At 36.3% G+C, this 20108-nt stretch overlaps 1 protein-coding gene and 1 pseudogene across 3 annotated transcripts in view; one reads left to right on the top strand and one right to left on the bottom strand.

The window, feature by feature from the left end:
* RRAGD (Ras related GTP binding D) overlaps positions 1-20108 on the bottom strand; it is a 38030-nt gene that overhangs the window by 5948 nt on the left and 11974 nt on the right. For all 3 annotated transcript variants that reach the window (XM_023534830.1, XM_011367358.2, XM_023534829.1), the window contains exons 2-6: positions 14592-14887; positions 8942-9141; positions 8004-8118; positions 7062-7204; positions 2814-2962 (exon numbers count right to left, since the gene is read on the bottom strand). In XM_023534830.1, coding sequence (XP_023390598.1) covers positions 2814-2962; positions 7062-7204; positions 8004-8118; positions 8942-9141; positions 14592-14887 — 903 coding nt within the window. The remainder of the gene's footprint in view (positions 1-2813; positions 2963-7061; positions 7205-8003; positions 8119-8941; positions 9142-14591; positions 14888-20108) is intronic.
* LOC111744365 lies at positions 19827-19945 on the top strand (annotated as a pseudogene).

Genomic DNA, 20108 nt, shown 5'->3' with positions numbered 1-20108 from the left:
AACAGAATTTTCATAGTTTGAAAGCATATATTAACTAGAAAGAGAAAGACAGGGACTTTCCAGTAGAAAAAACTGGCAAACACTACCTTAACTAAATCAAGGTCAGCATCACCAGTAATAAGACATAGCAACATCATTAACCACTTGATATGATGCACTGAAAATGACATGACATCATTTCTGTGAAGTATTCTTGCCAAAGTGCATAATCTCATTTCAACTGGGTGAAAATATCAGACAAACCCAATCTGAGGGACATTCTACCAAAGAACTGATCAGTACTCTTCAAAAGTTATCAAAGTCATGAAAGAGAAATAACTATCACAGATTGGAGGAGACTAGGAGAGATAACAAATAAATCAGTTTAGGATCCTGGAATAGAAAGAGGGTATTTTTAGAAAAACTGGTGAAATTTGAATAAGGTCTGTAGTTTTATTGACAGTCATACCAACATCAATTGCCTACTTTTGATAACTGTACCACACTATGTAAGATGTTAACATTCCGAGAAGCTGGATGAGGAGTATATGTAATCTATGTACTATTTTTGCAAGTTTTTGCTTAAGTCTAAAATCAGTTAAAAATAAACAAGCTCTCCAGTTTAATAAATTATCATTTAATATAATTTTAGGACCTGCTGCTATAGACGGTTTGGGGGCTATAGTTGTACTATTTGCATTACTTTTATTTTTCTTAGTTTCCAAAATCAACATGAAATATTAATCATCAAATATAAATTCCAAAAATACCTTTAACCAAGGAAATATATATATATCATGGTTTAAAACACTAAATACACAACTGACTCTATATAGGGAAAAGCTCAGGGCTCTTTAGTCCTGTCATATACTGGCAGTGTGACCTTGGGAGAAAGTCACTTATATTCCCTGGGTCTGGGTAAAAGCATCTGCAACTGATAAAGTAAAACAAGGTATGGTGCTGTCCATCTTCAAAATTTCATGAATCTACTATATAACCTATTTTTACTTTCAGCAAGATGAAAATAAGAAGTAAAATACCAATACCACTTAATTAAAAGTTTTGAGGGCCAAGGACACAAAAGGCAATTTAGTTGGTAATAGTCAGTAAATGCAACTGCACTAAGCAAAGAAGTGTAAAGTTAAATGATATATACCAGTTTTCGAGTATCAAATTTTCAATGCTAATACCGAATCCTGAAAAGAATACAGCAAAAAGGACAAACTCATAGTCTCTTAGCATAAACTCATAAAATCTTTCTGAAGAACATTTTGATAACAGGCATTAGAAGCCACCAAACCATGCCTTCCCTTTGATCTAAGTAATTCCCTTTGCTGAAGTTTTCCTCAGGAAATATACAAATATTTAGTGCAAAAAGGGTCATCATAGATTATTTATAACCTCAAAATCCAGAAACAATATAAATTTCAAACAATAGAAGAAACTAACACAATCATTAAAATGATGTGGTGAACTACACAGATGTCTAATCAATGTAATGTATACTTGCAACTAATTAAAATAAGTAAATAAATTTTAAAAAATGATGTGATAAAAAAGATTTAGTGAATTTGGAAAGATATAATAATTGAAGTTTATAAAGTAATATTTTCCATATTATCTCATATATAGATATAGATGAAAAAGGCTGGAAATTGATAAGAAAATATTAAGAGTATCTGAGTGAGAAGTTTATTAATAATTTTTTTTATTTATTTCTAAATCTTCTATATGAATTTATTACTTTTGTAATAAAAAGAAAAAATCTAAATTGTTTTCATGCTCAATGAACTAGAAAAATGTTCACGATATGAATAAATGAAACAACAGGATATAAAACTGTACGGACAATATGGCCTCACTTTTGTTAGAAGGAAAAAAGAGATGAAGGAAGGGAGGAAGGGATAATATAACAGGGGAAGGGAAGAAAGAAAGCAGGGAGAAAGAAAATTCCAGAAATTTAACATGAAATTTAGCTCTAGATAGTAAAATTGAGTGGTTTTATTTTGTTCTTTATACTTTCCTAAACTTTCAAACTATTTTTATGATGAACATGTATTGCTTTATAAGTAAATAAAAGGCTATTTCAGTAAATGTTACCTTTGCCACTTTGTTGGGAATTTTTTTACCCAACAAATTCATAAATCATATCCTTGTAACTAACAAAACTCCCTAGCCATATCAGTAAGCTGGTATTTCCCTGTTTAGGTAGCATGGGGAAAATGAATACCTTTATGAGGCTAATTGCTTTGGTTTTAAAACAAAACTAAATTTGGTCCTAAAAAATATATTTAGTGACATTAAGTATATTCATGTCTTCTCTTTTTGAAATCATGATGCCATCCCTCTTTTTGAAGACTAATGAATATTAATATGCAAAGGATGACTAGAAGTTAAATGCTGTCTAGTTTTAATGTTAATGTGAGTCTTCTCCTTCACACGGGGAGCACAAGTGATCACGTGGTCCCTAAAACCTTCTAGAGGTGTGGACCAAGAGACACCTTTGTCCTCCTCACTGTTGGCTGGGGTCCTGCCCCCTGGTAAGAGACTTTACAGCTTGGCAACAATGCCTCAGCTAGCTTTACTCCCAGAAAAGCTAAGGCACCCGGCAGATGGTTGCTTCCACTTCCACCTCTGGCAGCTTTCACTAGAGAGCAGGTTGGTTCACGGATCCCCAAAGCCTGACTGATGTGGGCAGGAGCCAAGGGGGCCTGTGACTTAAGTCTAGAAGCTGCTACCACCCACATTCAACGAGCAATAAAGACATTATTAGTCTGAATTAAAATGCTTTATTTAAATCATACACACACACACACACACACACACACAATTACCTTTTCTTTCAAAGCTTTCCTCTCTGACAAAGCAAACAAGAGCCAGGAACTTTGTCACCTCTTTTAAATAAAGAACTGTGGTATTATTCAGCTTTATAATGGCTGTTGATTCCTTGTCATAGGGGGTTCCTGCTCCATCTTCTTTGAGACTAAATGGGGACAGAAACCAAAACATATTTGACAATTGAGAAAGAACTACAAATTGTAACCAGAGATCAGCTTTAACACAGAGAATGATAATCATAATGACAAGCAGTTTACACTTACAGTTCCTTTTAGCTAAAGATCTCAGAAACACACAATCACAAGAATGTACAGTGTATGACAATCACTTTCTTACTGACACAATGAGTGGCTGTCGTGGCAGCTGGGCAACTCTCCAGGCACCTGAGGAACACAGGTGAGGGATGGAAGTTAGCTCTTCTCCCCTCTGTGGCCCACAGGGGCTTCCTGTTTTCCCATGGTCAAATAACGGAGCTGTCAAAGCATGGCCTGATGAAAGACCAAGGACTGAAGAACTGTTCCAAATTTAAAAAGCCTAAAGACACATGGCAGCTGAATGTTGACCTAGATCTTAGATCAGGAGGTAAAAAACAATATAAAAGACAGAAGTGGGACCACTGGTAAAATCTGAATATGGACTATATATTAGATAATAATATAGCCATGCTAAATATACTTAATTTGATAATTAAACTGTGCTCCTATAAAAGAATGTCCTTGCTCTTAAGAGAAAGATGCTCAAGTAACTAGGATCAAAGGATCATGATTTCTGCAACTTACTCCCAAATGGTTCGGCAAAAGCAAGTAAATGATATGAAATAGAAAGAGAGAGAGCAAATATGGCAAAATGATAAAAACTGGTGAATTCCAGTGGAGGGTATACACGAGTTCATTGTACTAACCTTGCACACTTTCTGTAGGTTGGAAATCTTTTCAAAATAAAAAGTTAAATAAAATATTGGTCTATTTTTAAAAAGGTATGGCCTTGAACATCGGTTCAATGTTCACAGCAACCTATTCACAGTAGCTGAGACATGGAAGCAACCAAAGTGTCCTACGATAGATGATTGGCTAAAGAAGCTGTGGCACAAATATACAATGGAATATTATTCAGTCATAAGAAGAGATGAAATGCTGCCATTTGCGACAACATGGATAAAGCTCGAAATAACCTTGCTAAGCGAAATAAACCAGATAGAAAAAGTTGAAAATCACATGATATCATTTATATGTGGGATATAAACCTAAAAGCAACAAATGAACAGGACAAACAGAGTATCATGGTCATGGACAATAGACTAGTGGTTACCAGAGGGTAGAGGGGAGGTGGAAGGGAGAAGGGGAAAGGTAAAAGGGGTAAAGGGGGTCAAATATGTGGTGACAGAAAGAAATCTAACTATGAGAGGTGAACATACAGTGTAAATATATATATACTTTACTGTTAAAGTATACAGCTAAAACTTATTGGATTTCATTAATCAATGTCACCATAAAAATAAATAAATAAATAATATTTTAAGGATCAAAAATAGGTATGGCCTACAGACACAGATAACTTGGGTTTCAATCCCAGCTCTCTTACTTACTATATGAACTGGAGCAAGTTGAGTAACTTCTTTGAGACCCAATTTCCTCATCTGTATGCTAACAGTAATTACTTCAAAGTTTCTTAATATAAGGAAATAATACATATACAGCACTGAGCACAGTGCTGAGAACATGTAAAATGCAAAATGAATGTTAACTGCTATTACTAATTATTATTGCCTTGATGATTGAAACAGAGACCTCTGAAGACACTGATGTAATCAGAGTTACGAATCTTTTCCTCACAGGTTAAGGAGCACTTCCTTGTGCCTTTTTCCTTTATTTGTAACTGTGTATACATTTTCTAATTTATTTTTGCTTCCCAAATTTATGAATAATTGACCAGAAACCGACTTAATTAGAACTGTTAAGCCTTATGACTACAATATAATAATTTGGCCCATGCTAAACTTCATTCCTTTTGCATACTAAGAGCCAGCATTCACTAAAAATGTACTTTTTGATGGGCACCATTTTTAGTTCTTACCATGCATGCATTATCTATTTTCTGGCACAAGAATCCTTTAAGCTAGGTAGTGAGGAACTGAAGTTGGGGAGAATAAGAGAACTTGGTCAAAGCTGATGATGGGAGTACAGCCTGGACCTCAAACTAATTTGACTAATTTCGGAGTTAATGCTTTTAATTTCATAAATATCACAAGGCGGTAGGGTGAAAAACCAGATTAAATGAAAATGCCTGAATTGTATTTTAAAGGAAATATAGGTTTTTAGTTTTGAGAGTATTTTAAACTGGTACACACATGGAAATTGTGGAAGTTAGTTTTCAAGTAGAAATCAGTGAGGTTTTACAACTGCAACCACTATGTTCTACTATTGAAGTTGCCATCTACAAAGCAATGAAAACTCATGAAGATAGAACTTATTTTAAAGGGTGCATGTGTGTAGAAATGACTGGTCTTAGCAGAAGCTCAGCTGAGATTCCTGAGTAGAAGACTGAGGCACCAGGTCACCTACTTCTAAACCCTGCGGGCTCCAAGGAGCAGCTGGAACTGGCAGTAAGCCTGCTTCCTGGGCTGCTGCACGCATCCCTGGCTCCCTCGCCCTGCTGGTTAACTGGCTGGCTGCTTGACTCTCCAGCAAACAGTCTGAGGAAATCCCAGGGCCTCCAAGTTCCCACCTCATTGTGACTCAGACTGGTTCTCACTGAACCTAGTGGGTTCTCAGGAACACTGCACTCTCCTACAGGAAAACAATCTGACGCCAAGGCCCAGCTCCCTCCTCTACCCAGCCCCTCCCTCCCCATGTTTGTTTTAGCTGGGTAAAAGTAACTCTGATTAACATAATTTACCACTTATGTCTAATTACCATATGGCACAATAATGATTATGCATATCATTAAATATTTGCCAGATTAATTGTGCTGTTCATTGTATTTGATTACCACAGCAATACAGACCGTAATCAGGGTATATTCAGCTTCCTTGACTATTTCAAGGTCATTCACTTTCTGTTTAAAAACAATAGATTACTGTAGGGTAATAATCTTGGAGAATAAGGTCTATTTCTGAAGCCAGATGGTAGTGTTTAACAATAATAATAATAATTAAAAAATAATGAATAGACCATTTATCCAGGATCTACCAAGTGAAACCTAATGATAGTTCATCCTCACTATAGCCCTGTGAAGTATCACTTTCCCTTTTCCATAATGGGACTGTGTGTGCATGTGTGTATAACAGATAACAGAAAATTGGAACTGAGTGGGCAAAGGATTTTCAGCCTGTGGAAGAGAGAAATGGTGAGACGAGACTCTCACAGAAGTTGACTGACAGAGGAGGCTGTGTAAAGCAGGTCACAGCCAGCAAGGAAAGAGGAAGATGAACAAAAGCTTAAACTCATCAATGACTGGATAAGGATATAAGATCCAATATAGACCAGCAACAACTTGATGTCTTAACTAGACAAAATAGTTCACACCCAATCACACTGTATAACAACCCTTCAGCAAATTTGTAATTATATGGAATTGTTTCTATGTCTGGTAACAATCAATTTCCTCCATTCCTTATTTTATATCATTTTAAGTGCACAGAAGGTTCTGTTTTCTAAGAATGTAAGACATAATAATAAACAGGTAATGTTGTTTGCTTAGTCTTATAACTCTGCTGCCACAACAGAACACAATCAAAAGTATATTTTTTAAAAAAACATATACAGCCATCTCCTGTAATGGAGATAACGAACTATTGTTAATATGAGATATTTATTTAGAGTTCAAGGATCCTATTAGTCTCTCCCAAGTGCATAAGGTATTATGATAGGATGACAGGTTTTTCAGTAGAGGAACCAGGAATCAGTTAGGCTTGAGTCCAAATTCTAGTTCCATCCCTTATTGACCATATGAGCATAAGATAGAAACTTAACCAGTGTGAACCTCAGTTTTCCCATCTTTAAAGTGGGGATAGTAATTTCTGCTTCATGGATTAGTAGCGAATTAAATGATATAATGTATGCAATGATATTATTAGCATAATGCCAGGCATTTACCCAATAATTGCTATTATTACATGCTAATTGGCAATATTTATTTATAGACCTCAGTCATTCAAAACAAATCAAATAAGTAAATGCAAAATGTCTAAAGGTTATGAAAGAAAAGTATGGCTCGACTGTAGCCTTTAAAAATGTTTTACTTACCCATAAATACAAGAGATGTCAATAACCACATCGATCATATCACAGCAGAGCTCATAGGTTTGCATATCTACTGGGGTACTATCGGTTGCAATATAAATTTTACTGACCACATCAAAAAGAAATGCCTTTTCAATTCCAGAATTCTGAAACAAAAAGATGTTGATTTCAGATCAGGTCATCACTGCGCAAACTTATATGCCATCCTAAATGTAAAATACTAATGAGCAAAGATGAAGTTCTAAAACTTTACATTGCTCCATTTTATTAAAATTTAAATGTCATTGTCATAAACTTCTTTATAATGGACTTGCATAAGAAATGAAAAGTGAAATTAATTAACACAAATTATTTACTGTAGGTAAACAAACTGAGTGGTGTTTCCTGACTTAGATGTGTACCTGCAGTTAGGAAAAAGGACAAGTACAAACACTAACTTTACTGATTTTAAATTAAAAAATAAATTTTAAAAATGTGAACAAGCAAACTCAAAATCATGGAATGAGAATTAATGTGAGTACAACCAACAGGTCCGCCTCAGTTCTACTCTGTGGAACGTGACTAGAGCTAGCAGTGTTTAGGACTCATTCAGCCAGCACATCATTCAATGTTAACAGTATATATCTTATCACCAAAACCAATTTTTATGCTTCCTACCTCTGGTAAGGCTCTATTAACACTGAATGATTGCCTACAACTTGAATAAACACTCCAATTATACAGTGAAGTACAAGAATCCATTTTGGGAGTTAAATTTTAAAGGAGTTAAAATTTAAAATTTTAAAATTTTAAATTTAAAACAACCTGTAGGAGCAAACTCCAAAAGTAAATACTTCAGGGACCTGAAATGCCATAATAGGAAGCAGAAATAAGATTGTTTTCACTCTTGCAATGTTATTCTTAAATTCTACATATGATGCTAACAGGATGATATCATTTACTTACTGAGATAAAGATGTTCAGCAAATTCTCCAGGGTGGGGAGTTGCGGAATTAGTTTCTGAACCACTTTGCTAAAAGCTTCAAATATTGAATGATCATATATGCTTGTCAGATAAAAGCTGAAAGAGGAAACAATATTTCATCACACTTTCCCCTTGACAGAGGAATAGATTGCTTAGGCTCTGTCATAATGCCAGTACCCTGCCTTCTGTACTTATACTTCTTATACACACAATCTAGCCCTCTTCAGAATTCAAAACAATATTGATGAAAAATTAGCAGGTCTTAACAGGTCATTCCTCTCCAACTCCCCAAAAGCAAGAAAGGAATGTGCCCATTCTCATCTACTGACTTGCTGGACTGGAAAGCTTAAAAATGCATCATATGTGTCCATACTAACTTCCTTACATTCTTCGAGAAAATGCACACCAGATCATCTGTACACATGCCTCTTAGATTAGTAATGGTTCTATTACTCATATTGAAGTGTTTAATTTTTTCATTTTCCAATTTGCAAAATGAATAATACACATAGCACCCCACAAAAAATTATAGAAAACTGCTTCTCCTTTGGATTTCTATTTGAATTATCTTCAGAGTTATAGATACTATCATATTTATCAAGAACTATAAACTTCAGCATCGATTAACCTGGATTGCATTCATGGGTTTTGTGTCTCAAGTTTTTCAAATGGGGGAAATACCTTAGCTTTGACCATTTGTTCAAGAAAAGTTTTTTTAACCCCACAACTTTTCCCGAAGATTAGCATTAGCACATGCAAACCTTGCTTTTCTCAAATACAATCCCAATGTCTACAGTACAGAATGGGGTAAACAATAGGGCAAATTAATGCCCATGCCAAACCATTTGTGGTATCTTTGGCCCCCAGATCTGCTTTTTTCCATTCATTACAGTGAACCCTGAAGGGTTTCTGTTCTCACCTGAGGTGAATTTTTTCTAATCCAGCATCAGCAAGGTCATCATTTGCCCTCTGATGAATATCTCTTTGGGTTTCAATTTTGTGGTCATCTGACAGACCATCCACTTTATGAATAAACACCTCGAAGTTGATGTCGGTGTTCACTTTGTAGGCCCTGGTGACTGTGAGGTGCAGCCTGGCCAGGGCCTCCATGTAATCATCCTAGGAACAAAGGCACACTCCTGTTAGGGGACCTGCTTTGCTTCCTAACCCTTCTAAGCTGCCTTCCACATACACTCTTTTCTTTCCGGCTTGACTGAAGTATGCTTGACAAATAAACATTGCATATGTTTAAGGTGTACGATGTGATGTTTTGATATACATAGATGTTGTGAAATGCTTCCCCCCAATCAAGCTAACTAACCTTTCTAGCACCTCCTCTCACAAGTAACCTTTTTTTTTCCTCCTTCCCACATACATTCTTTATCTGGAAATCATCTGGGTACAACCTCCAAAAATATTTTGCTAAAGCCCAAAAACTGGTTTCATTGAATTCAAGGTCGAAAACTTACGTTTTGTTAACAAAGAAATGAAAAAATAAGGCAGAAAAACACAGCTGTAGGCAGTTATGATTAATTTGGTGACAGTCATCAAGATCAGAGTTTCAATTTTGTGAACTGAAAATTCACAAAGGTCACCTAGGACCTTCTGTAGGATGCAATTTCTCCCAGAGTTTTGAGTTTCATGGTGAACTGTGACAATTGGAAATGAAAATATGATGGAACTCTAGGAAGACGGAGAAGGAGCCAGGAGGAAAAAATTTAAGGACCACTGGTCTGGAGCAGCCAAACTGGACCCATGCCCCTTGTTTGTAAGTAAAGTTTTATTGGAACACAGCCACACTCATTTGTTTACATACTACCTATGGTTATTTTCATACTACAATGGCAGAATTGAGTGGTTCTCTTCTGTACAAACTCCTCAGAGACAGTATAGCCTGCAAAGCCTAAAATATTTACCAGCTGGCCCTTTACAGAAAAAGATTGCTGACCCCCTGGTCTATAGTCATTGCCCCAAATAACACAAAAGTCTTTTTTTCTCCATCTCACAGATAATATCTACATAATAATATAACAAATATCTCTCTGCTTAAAAAATCAAACATTCGATACTGAATGAAGCCCTGTCTGTTTCTCCCCATCCTTTCAGACCGCCCATTACTCTACCCACCCATCCTGCAGAGGTACCACTATCCCAAGTTTAGGGTTTATTCTCAGTCATCTCTTTATACATTACTACGTACATATGCATTCTTGAAGAACAACATACAGAATTCATTTACATTGTCTCAAAATTTATAGCAATATCAAGCTATATACAAATTACAGTTTGCCTTTTTCACTCAACATTATGTCAGAATTTCACTACACTGAAGTGCATAACTCCTTTTAATGGCTCTATAAAATTTCATTGTATGGATGGTCTGTAATTTATTATATATTTGCCTGTTGATGCACATTCAGAATGTTTCCAGTTATGTTTTAGTTCTTACACGAATCTATGACTGTGAGTTTTTTTAGGGCTTACGCTGAAGGCTGACCTGTTGAGTCATAGAAATAAGCACCTTGAACTTGACTAGATAGAATGTAAGAGCACCAATGATGCTACAGACCCTCACCAATACTTAGTGTTGTCAGGTCTCTTCATTATTGCCAATTTGAAGGGTATGAACAGGTCTTGTTTTTATAGCAAAAAAAAGGAAAGGGAGCTATAGGACAGAATTTAAAGGACTTTCCACTCCCCATTCTGACTTCAAACCTGGGTAAATACAGAAAGCCAATAAAACAGGGGATTTTTTTTTTTGGTGTTCTTCTATTCCTCATATTAAATTAATAAACATGTGTTCCTAGTCTCTAGATAAATAAAAATGTTAAAGATACTAATAAGAAATGATAGAGAGAAAAACAGCAAATGTAATCTCTCACTCTCAAACTCTAAAGAGTTGTTTAAAATTAAAGACAAATAATGGACACTGGGATAGTAGATTGAGCATTCTGGAAAAATTCTAGATGAATGATTTGCAGCCCTTTTTAAATACCTTTAAAAATCTCAAGTAAAAACTAAAGTTATTACTGTATGTTTCCACATATATGCAATTCTAAAAAAAGCAAATTAATCTATAGTGACAGAAAGCACATCAGCAGTTACCTGGGGCTGAAGTTTGGGGGACTACTCAAGAAAGGACACAAAGGAAGCTCTTGGGGTGGTCGAAATATTCTACATCTTGATTGTGAGATAGTTACAAGGTGTATACGTTTTTCAAATTCAATAAACTGTGCACTTAAAATGAGGGCATTTTATTGTATGTATATTACGCCTCAAAAAAAGTATTGTTGCTTATGTCTTTAACTGAAGAGGGCAGATAAGGGGACATGCCTATGAGCAGCTAGCCAATGTCAAGGGTACATCACAATCTCAAATTATGAGAAATCGCTGCACTAATCTCCCTGTCACGCATATAAAATGGTCTGATGACCAATTAACTGATGAAGCGGTATAGAGCTACAAGGACTAAACATTACATTAAAAAGAAGAAAATACTCAGTTTATTAGAGCAGAGAGTCGATGATTTTTCCTACCGTGTTTGTTATCATCTTCGGTGACTAATAAAAGTAAAGAAAAAATGTACTGCCTAGTTTCAATCCAAAATTAGATCTAGGAATTATAGACATGTGTGTCCCAAGGCACATATGGAATGGCTTCAGGGGGGCCAAGGGTGGCCCTGGAGATGTAGTACATTCTGTGGGTTCTGCTGGCAGCGGGGCTAATGGTGTCACACATTTAGGTTGCGGGAAATCATTCTTGATGCTTTCATTCTATTTTACAACATTCTGTGAGGACATATTTTCTCTTTGGTGATAGATTTACCTGGCAATCCTATGACAGTGAGGAATTCACAAGCAAAAAATAAAAATATGAGGTGTCAGACCAACAGAGCACTGCTTAGAAATAAAACGGATGATGTTCAAGTGTTGCCAAGATACTTCCCTAATGTGTGCTCTTCTTTTCAGCGCTTGTAATCACATCATGTAAAGAGTCCTACAAATATGATTTTACAGTCTGCATCCAATAGAAAAGCATAGTAGACAAACTCTAAAACTGCTTATTTAATCTCATATGTTTTTATATTTTTGCTTTATATTTTTTATATTTCTATTTTATATTTATGCATATTTATATTTTTATATATTTAATTTTATATATTTTTAGTAAATGACAGCTCGACAATGGTTTTCCTACTCTTTTTTAAAAGTGTAACTTAAAAATATGCATTGTGCAGGCATTCTTATACCTTTCTTTGCCCTACGGCTAAAAAACAGGTAGACGGGGAAAAAATTTAAATCAGTTCAATTAAAAGTAAAATTAAATTAAATTAAAAAAACACATTTACCAACCCAAATTGAAGGCCTTCTTTTATGTTCAGGTAGAATTAAAACCAGAATACGGTTGCAATTTGAAAATAGGCAAGTAGCTATATTACAGCCATTGTACAAACAACTGAGATAGATTTGCTTTGGAAATCTGAATTCCATAAATGCAAATGACTATGTAACCATAACATGGTATTAAGGTAAGTACTTACTGAGCCACTGTCTTAAAATGATCAGTCATCTGGTTGGAATCTACTTACTCACATGTAATGCAATGCTACCCCTACTTAGTTCAACAACCATTGAAGAACAGTGGCCACGTGACTTAGGGAGAAAATGGAGCTTAGAAGAGATAGATGAGCATGACATCCCTGGAGCCTGACCTCCCATGCAGCAACGTGTACACACCCTGGCTGCCCCTCTCCAGCAACAAGCTCCCTGATTTATGGTGCTGGCAGCCTGAGGCAGGAAGGCAGGGGATCCTGCCAAGGCCACAGATGGGCCAGAAAACAGGTCAGTACAAGTGGGACAGCCAGGAAAGTAGTGACTGACAGCAGGCTCTGGACCTGATGCAAGCGTCTACAAGCATGCATTGCTGGATGGGTCCAAGGGTGGAAAGGCACTGCTGTTTCTAGATCAGGCATTGGAATTTAAAGTCTCCCCGCTCCACACCCCACCAAAAAAGAAAGAACCCTTTCTAACCATTTGGCTAAGCTCCCACAACTACACTAGGAGTACACAGTGCAGTCACTTGGAACAAAAAGGCTTAGTTGAAAATTTCATTATTATATTACACAGTCACCTAGTTCCATGAGTGAATATATGATGCTCTCAAGCTTCAGTGGTCTTCTCAGAGAACAGTTTCCAAGCGTGGGCTCAGAACCATTATTATTAAGTCTTCACATCCCTTCCCTTCAACTACACTGGTGCCTCTTGGGGCTGGGAGTATTGGGCCCACCTGTTTGATTGTAGGTCCACAGTTTCAGGAAAATGTCTCAGCCTGAATTTAGAGTTGGTTTAGCATATTCCTGTAGGACTTACTGCCTTTTATTCTCCTACAGGTGCAAAAGAGAGCCCTTGGGAGGGCCTTCAGGCTGAGCCATGCATCAGGGACATTTTCTAAGACACCTGGACATGGAGAGTTTGAAGAGCATCAATGTCCCAATCCTGCTGCCTGTATCTTCTTATAATGATCTACCTGAGATGCACCTGTGGTCCTGCTGCTTCCTTTCCTTCTCTCCCTTTAAGTGGCCCTGTTCTCACTTAACAGGAGAAAGGCCCAGGATGCCAAAGAGACCATTCAGAAGGCTGGTTTGAATAACTGATAAAGTGAATGACTCTAATGCCTGGGTAATAAGGCTCTTCATCAGTCAAGGGGATTCTAATTCTTTGCTTTCAGTATGTCTGTTGATAAACTACTAAAAATAGTTTTTCGTGATAGAAAACTGGGCAATTTAGGGAATGTAACTTGTAAGGAGTTTAAGTAATTGAGTGAATGTTCTATCCAAATTCAGCCTATATCTACATATTCTCTGATGTGAACAAGTTACTCAATGCTTATAGCTATATCAACAAAAACAAAAATAGAATTGATGCCAAATCCTATCTTATTCAAGCATCGATATATGAACTAAGTGGAAAAATATCATCTTCTTAAAAGAAACGTTTATCTCAAATTTCATTTTTTATATTTAATATTTACCTATAAAATACACAGTAGGTATGCTGTCTTAATCAATTGTGTACTAATAATAATTATAATAATTTAATTTGGAAAAAAAAATTTTCACCCAGAACTTCAGCTTCATAGAAAATAGTAAATATTTTTAAATGTAAACTTATATACATACTTTTGTTGCAGGGAACCTGTGATCTTTTATAGATGTCTACCAAGAGTATCAGAGGGGGGGGACACATATTTGCTGTCCTTGGCCTGTATGGTGGTCTCCTCCATTTGTGAGGTTTCCTAGGTCTGCGATTCGCTGAGATGCACACAGATACACAGCTCCCTATCATCACTGCTTGTTGGTCAGGGCTGCATGGAGGGCGCCTTTTCTCCTTTGCAAACCCTGAGAGCCCCAAATGAGAAATTGCTTGTTTGGTAGAAAAGCCTATTCCCAGTTCTAAAGACCAAACTGAAACCATTACAATGGAAACTGTTTGAACCCAGAGGGGTGGGGGAGGCTGCATATGTGGGGGAGAGGGGCCTACAGTCCCATGGAACCCAAGACTGAGCTTTACCTGGGAGTCTATGACAAAAATCAGTGCTCCTGTTCCCCGGAAGATCATCTCATAGTCAAATGTAGGGTCAAAAAAGTCAATCTGTCCTGGGAAGTCCCAAATCTGAAAATTAACAAAGGAGCTGTTGGAAACATCTTCCCGGCAGATTTTGTTCGTGCTCTCCAAGAACAGTGTTTCGTTGGGAGACATTTTGTGAAAGACAACTTTCTGAATAGATGACTTGCCGCTTCTCCTCAGACCCATGAGCAGGATTCTCGGTTTCACCTCAGTGCTGAAGGGATCGCTGAAGTCCAGAACTGGAGAAACCACAAAACAAGAATGAGGGTGAGATACTTTCACAGCGGTTAATTAGAGGAGTTTCACTTCCACTTCAGATGTGATTAATGATTCTGACAATGCGACTTTCCCAAATATGGAAAGTGCTAAGTATATCAGCCTACTCCTTGAGGGGTTAGCTTTTAGTATGCACAAAACACTAGACAATGCTGTTTCACTACCTATCACACCATCCCAGAGAGCCAGAAAACCTGTACAGTTCCACATCACGAGTAGGGAACCTAGAGGTTGAAGAGTAGAGACTTCCTAGAGCAGACCATCTAGGGAAAGAATCCAGCGTTAGCATTTCAGAGCAAGGTCCTTCTTTACCAAGATCATCAGGGTCTCTATGCACTAAAGAAATTCTTGTTCATTTGAGTTACGCCTCTCTGTTACCCTCTCCTGGCCAGAGCTCTCGCATGCCACAAAGGCCTAGAAAATGGACATGCTCTAGATGCTTCAGACTCAGAATGTATTAAAAAGCAGATGGGAACTTTGTGAGAGGCACACCTCTCTAAGCCTGCACTGTCCAGTAAAGAAGCCACTAGCCATATATGACTAGTTAAATTAAAATTCACTAAAATTAAAAATCCAGTTCTTCCTTATATGAAGTTCCTAGAGCAGTCAAATTCATAGACACCGAAAGTAGAATGGTGGTTTCCAGGGATGGAGTGGGAGGGAGGATGAATAGTTAGTGTCTAACGGGTAGAGTTTCTATTGGGGAAGATGACAAAGTTCTGGAGGTGGATGGTGGTGACGGTTTGCACAATACTATGAATGTACTTAATGTCACTGAACTGTTTACTGAAAAATGGTTAAAATGGTAAATTGTAAGTTATGTATGTTTTACCACAATAAAAATAATTCAGTTCCTCAGGTTCAAGAATCATTGCAAGATTAGCGCAGATATAGAATATGGTCATCATCACAGAAAGGTCTCAACGTCAGCATTGCTCTTGTCCCTGGTAATGAAAATTAAATCGTAAAATGCTTTGCTAAGGGTCCTAGAGGTATTAGGTATTACTAGATAAAAATAGGAATTGGTATAAAAGCTCAAAACTCTGTAGGGCTTTCTTTTTCTTTGTTCTTGAAACATCTAGTGTTAGTTACACAATGTTCTTTAGTCCTAGACAACCACTTAATTTCTAAGCAGTATTCCTACTTGACTAAGAGTGTGTACATTTCAGAGAAGCAAAGGAAGTATCATCTATTCGTTAAACATGAGGGCCCGGATTCAACAAGACCTGGGGTTTGATCTGTGAGACCTTGGACAAGATATTTAGCTTCTGAGACTCAGTTTCAAAGTCCCTAAAGTGGAGTTGACAATGACAATAAAAACCTCGTAAGGCTGATATGATAATAAAATGAGGTCAAGGATCTAAAATGATTATTAAAAATAAGGCCCATTCAGCAAATGGTGCTAGGACAAACTGGATATACAAAAACAAAAGAATAGAGTTCCCACACCATATACAAAAATTAACTCAAAATGGATGAAACATCTAAATTTAAGAGTAAACTTATAAAACTCTTAAAAGGAAACATAGGTGTAAATCTTGCTGACTTTGGTTAGGCGACAGTTTCCTAGCTATGACCCCAAAAGCACAAGTAACCACAGAAAAAATAAACAGGACTCCATCAAAATGAAAAACTTTCGTGCTTCAAAGGACCCTATCAAGAAGGTGAAGACAACCCACAGAACGAGAGAAAACATTTGCAAATTATCTTATGTGATAAAGGTCTACTATCCAGAATATAAAAAAGAACTTTTACAATTTAACAATAAAAGGACAACAGAAGAAAAAATAAGCAAAGAATCTAAACAGACATTTCTCCAAAGAAGATACACAAATGGCAATAGAACACATGAAAAGATACTCCATATCATTAGCTATCAGAGAAATACTAATCAGAACAATAAGATGCTACTTCACACCCACTAGGATGGCTATAATCAAAAAGACAATAACAAATGTTGGTGAGGATGTGAATAAATTGGAATCCTCATAGACTATTGATGAAAATGCAAAATGATGTGCTTTGAAAAAAAAAAAGTTTGGCATTTCCTCAAAAGGTTAAACATTGAGTCACCATGTGACCCAGCAATTCCATTCCTAGGAATATAGTCAAAGAAGTGAAAACATATATCCAAGCAAAGATTTATACCTGAATGTTCACAGCAGCATTATTCATAATAGCCAAAAAGTGGAAACAACCCAAAGGCCATCAACTGATGATTAACAAAATGTGGTATGTCCATAAAATAGAATACTATTCGGCCATAAAAAAAGGAATGAAATACTGACTTATGCCAGAACACAAATAAACAATGAAAGTGAAAGAAGCCAGACACACAACACATATTGTTTGATTCCATTCATATGAAATGTCCAGAATAGACAAATCTAGAGACAAGAGGTACTTTATGGTTGCCAGAGGATAAAGAGAAAGGCAAACGAGAAGTAATTGTTAATGGGTATGTGGTTTCTTTGGAGTGATGAAAATGTTCTGGAATTAAACAGGAGAAATGATTGCACACCTTTCTAAATACATTAAAACCACTGATTTGTATTTTTTTTAAAGGGCAACTATTACGGTATGTAAAATATCTCAATTTTTTTTAAAAAAGCTTCATGACTGACCAAAATAAATAATAAACAAAAGACCTGGTATAAAACTTGGAGAAAGGTCAGGAAAGGAAACCAATATTTTAAGAAAAAAGGCAGAATATTGGCAAATATACATTTTTGTACATAAATTGTTTTTCTAAATTTATTTTTGTTTCCTTCTGAACTATATACCTTTTATGTCATTCTCAGTCCCTGATCCCAGTCTAAGCCTAATCTAATAGAGACTGAAAAGTAATCCTTTATTTCCCTATTGTAACAATTAAAAAAAAAACATATTAATACTTGATAATATCTTAGTTAATTTCATTTACTATTATATATTGATATTTGAATTTGTAATAGGTATAGGTAAATACACACATTTTGGGTAAAACAATAATTGAATAAAGTAGGCAGGTGCGATGTATACTGATAGTACTCTATTATAAGCGACATCTCATCCCATCCTACTCACACACACCTTTCTAGTTCGACTTAACCCAATCCAACAAATTGCTGATGATATACAATAGAAGCAGTGTATGGAAGTAAAAACAACCCAAAAGGTCACCAGCTTTCTTCTTCATCAGTAATTATATGCTACTCACTTGCAGTATTACCATTTCAATCAATCTTAGCAAAACCAGGGCATGAATTGGAAAAAAACCCCAGAACTTTCAGTTTCAAAATATCAGATATAACATGTTGCAGTGTTCTCCTCCCATACTAAATCCCTAAAAATAATAATAAAAATAAAAAGATGAACAAATAAACATGGTATTTGCAAGCTCAGCTGAGCGTGAAACAAAAAGAAAACTCAAGATGACGAATTACTGAGAACTCCCTAAGAAACACAAAGATCAGACTGAAGCAGGAACCTGCATCCCTTTTTTGATGTGAATGGAAAGATTCTGCTGCAGAAGGTAGAACTAGTGTAAGCCCAAACAGGAAAGGGCAAGAAGACAACCAACAGGGTCGTTATTTAGAGAATCAAAGTGAGAAGAGTCAAGCAGATAAACTCTGTGCACCACTGCCCATCTACCAAACCCCATTCTACGCATACTCTAGAATATGTTCTAGGCGGGAGCAGTGAATGTAGAAGCTTGGGTAGGAGAGAGAAAGCAGTGCCCCAGGGGTTAGCGATGCCTAGAAGGAACAGGGAGCAACCATGCTACGGCCCTCCAACTCTTCCCTAACTCTTACTACAATGTGTATGGATTTCAAGAGGTGGAAGCTGCATCATCTTCCCTCCGGACATTTCCTCAAATGCCAAACATTTGAGGAAAGCCAAGATTACAGAAGAGAACACAGACTCAACAAATGGAGGAATGTACACTTGGAGAAATAGAGTTCACAATGGAATCAGAAGTTTAGTTTAGTTTCTGATTTCTGTTTAAAAATTTAACAGAATTTTTAAAACAGAAGTTGACTGTAATTAGAAGAAACAGCGATAAGACACTATGACATTCATGAAATAAGAACAGGCAGTTTCAGAATAAGAGCAGTCATGAAAAAGAGCTTTAGAGATTTTGGAAATAAAAATATAATTGTAGGACAGGAGTGATAAATGGATTGAAAAGCAGAATAAACACAGATAAAGAGGACAACAGTGAATTGGAAAATTAAATTCTCTCAGAATGCAGTACATAAAGAGATAAAGCACTGAAAAATATTAAATAAAAGCTAAAATGACATTAGGAACAAGATTCAGAAGTTCCATTATCCTGCCAAAGAAGTTCCAAAACAAGGAAATACAGAATATAGGGGAAAGCAATATTTAACTAAAAAATAGATATGCCTTCCCCAAACTAAGGTAAAATAAAACTCAAAATGAACAGGCCCACAAGTTAAAAGGGAGAAATTTAAACAAAAATAAATCCACACCTAGGATAATCATAGTAAAACTTCAAAACATCAAGAATAAAATCCTTCAAATTCAGAAAACAATTACCAACAAAGGAATCAAGAAAGACATCAGACATCTTAACAACACGAGACGGAAGAAGAGAATAGAACAGGATCTTCGAAGGACAGGAGGAAAATATCTTTGAATTTGATTTATATACCCAGCCATACTAATCTTCAAAGGTGGTAAAGACATTTTCAGATATCCAAGGACTCAGAAAGTTTATTGCCCGCTTAATCTCTTTGCAAGAATTACTTAAGGATGTACTCCTGAAAGAAAAAATACACCCTATACATAGTGTAATGCAAAAAGCAATGGAAAACAAATAAATTCTAGTGAAACGCATTAATTTTAAATAAGTATTGACTTTAAATTTTTAAACAGAAATCAGAAACTAAACTTCCTGCCTATGGCCATGCTACCCTGAACATGTCTGATCCCGTCTGATCGTGAAAGCTAAGCAGGGTCGGTCTTGGTTAGTACTTGGATGGGAGACCTCCTAGGAAGGCCAGGTGCTGTAGGTGTTAAAAAAAAAAAAAAAACACTAAAATTCCTGACAATGTAGACATGTGAGACTGGTGAAAAACAGGTAGGTAAAAGGTAAGTAAAAGAACACTCTGGTTCTTGTTAGAAAAGCATAGTTTTGTATCTTTTTTTAAATTTAAAAATAATCATGTCAAACCAGTA

This window comes from Pteropus vampyrus, unplaced genomic scaffold (genome assembly GCF_000151845.1).
Source record: "Pteropus vampyrus isolate Shadow unplaced genomic scaffold, Pvam_2.0 Scaffold133, whole genome shotgun sequence".
Lineage (NCBI taxonomy): Eukaryota > Metazoa > Chordata > Mammalia > Chiroptera > Pteropodidae > Pteropus > Pteropus vampyrus.
This window is presented reverse-complemented; position numbering and strand designations above follow the sequence as displayed.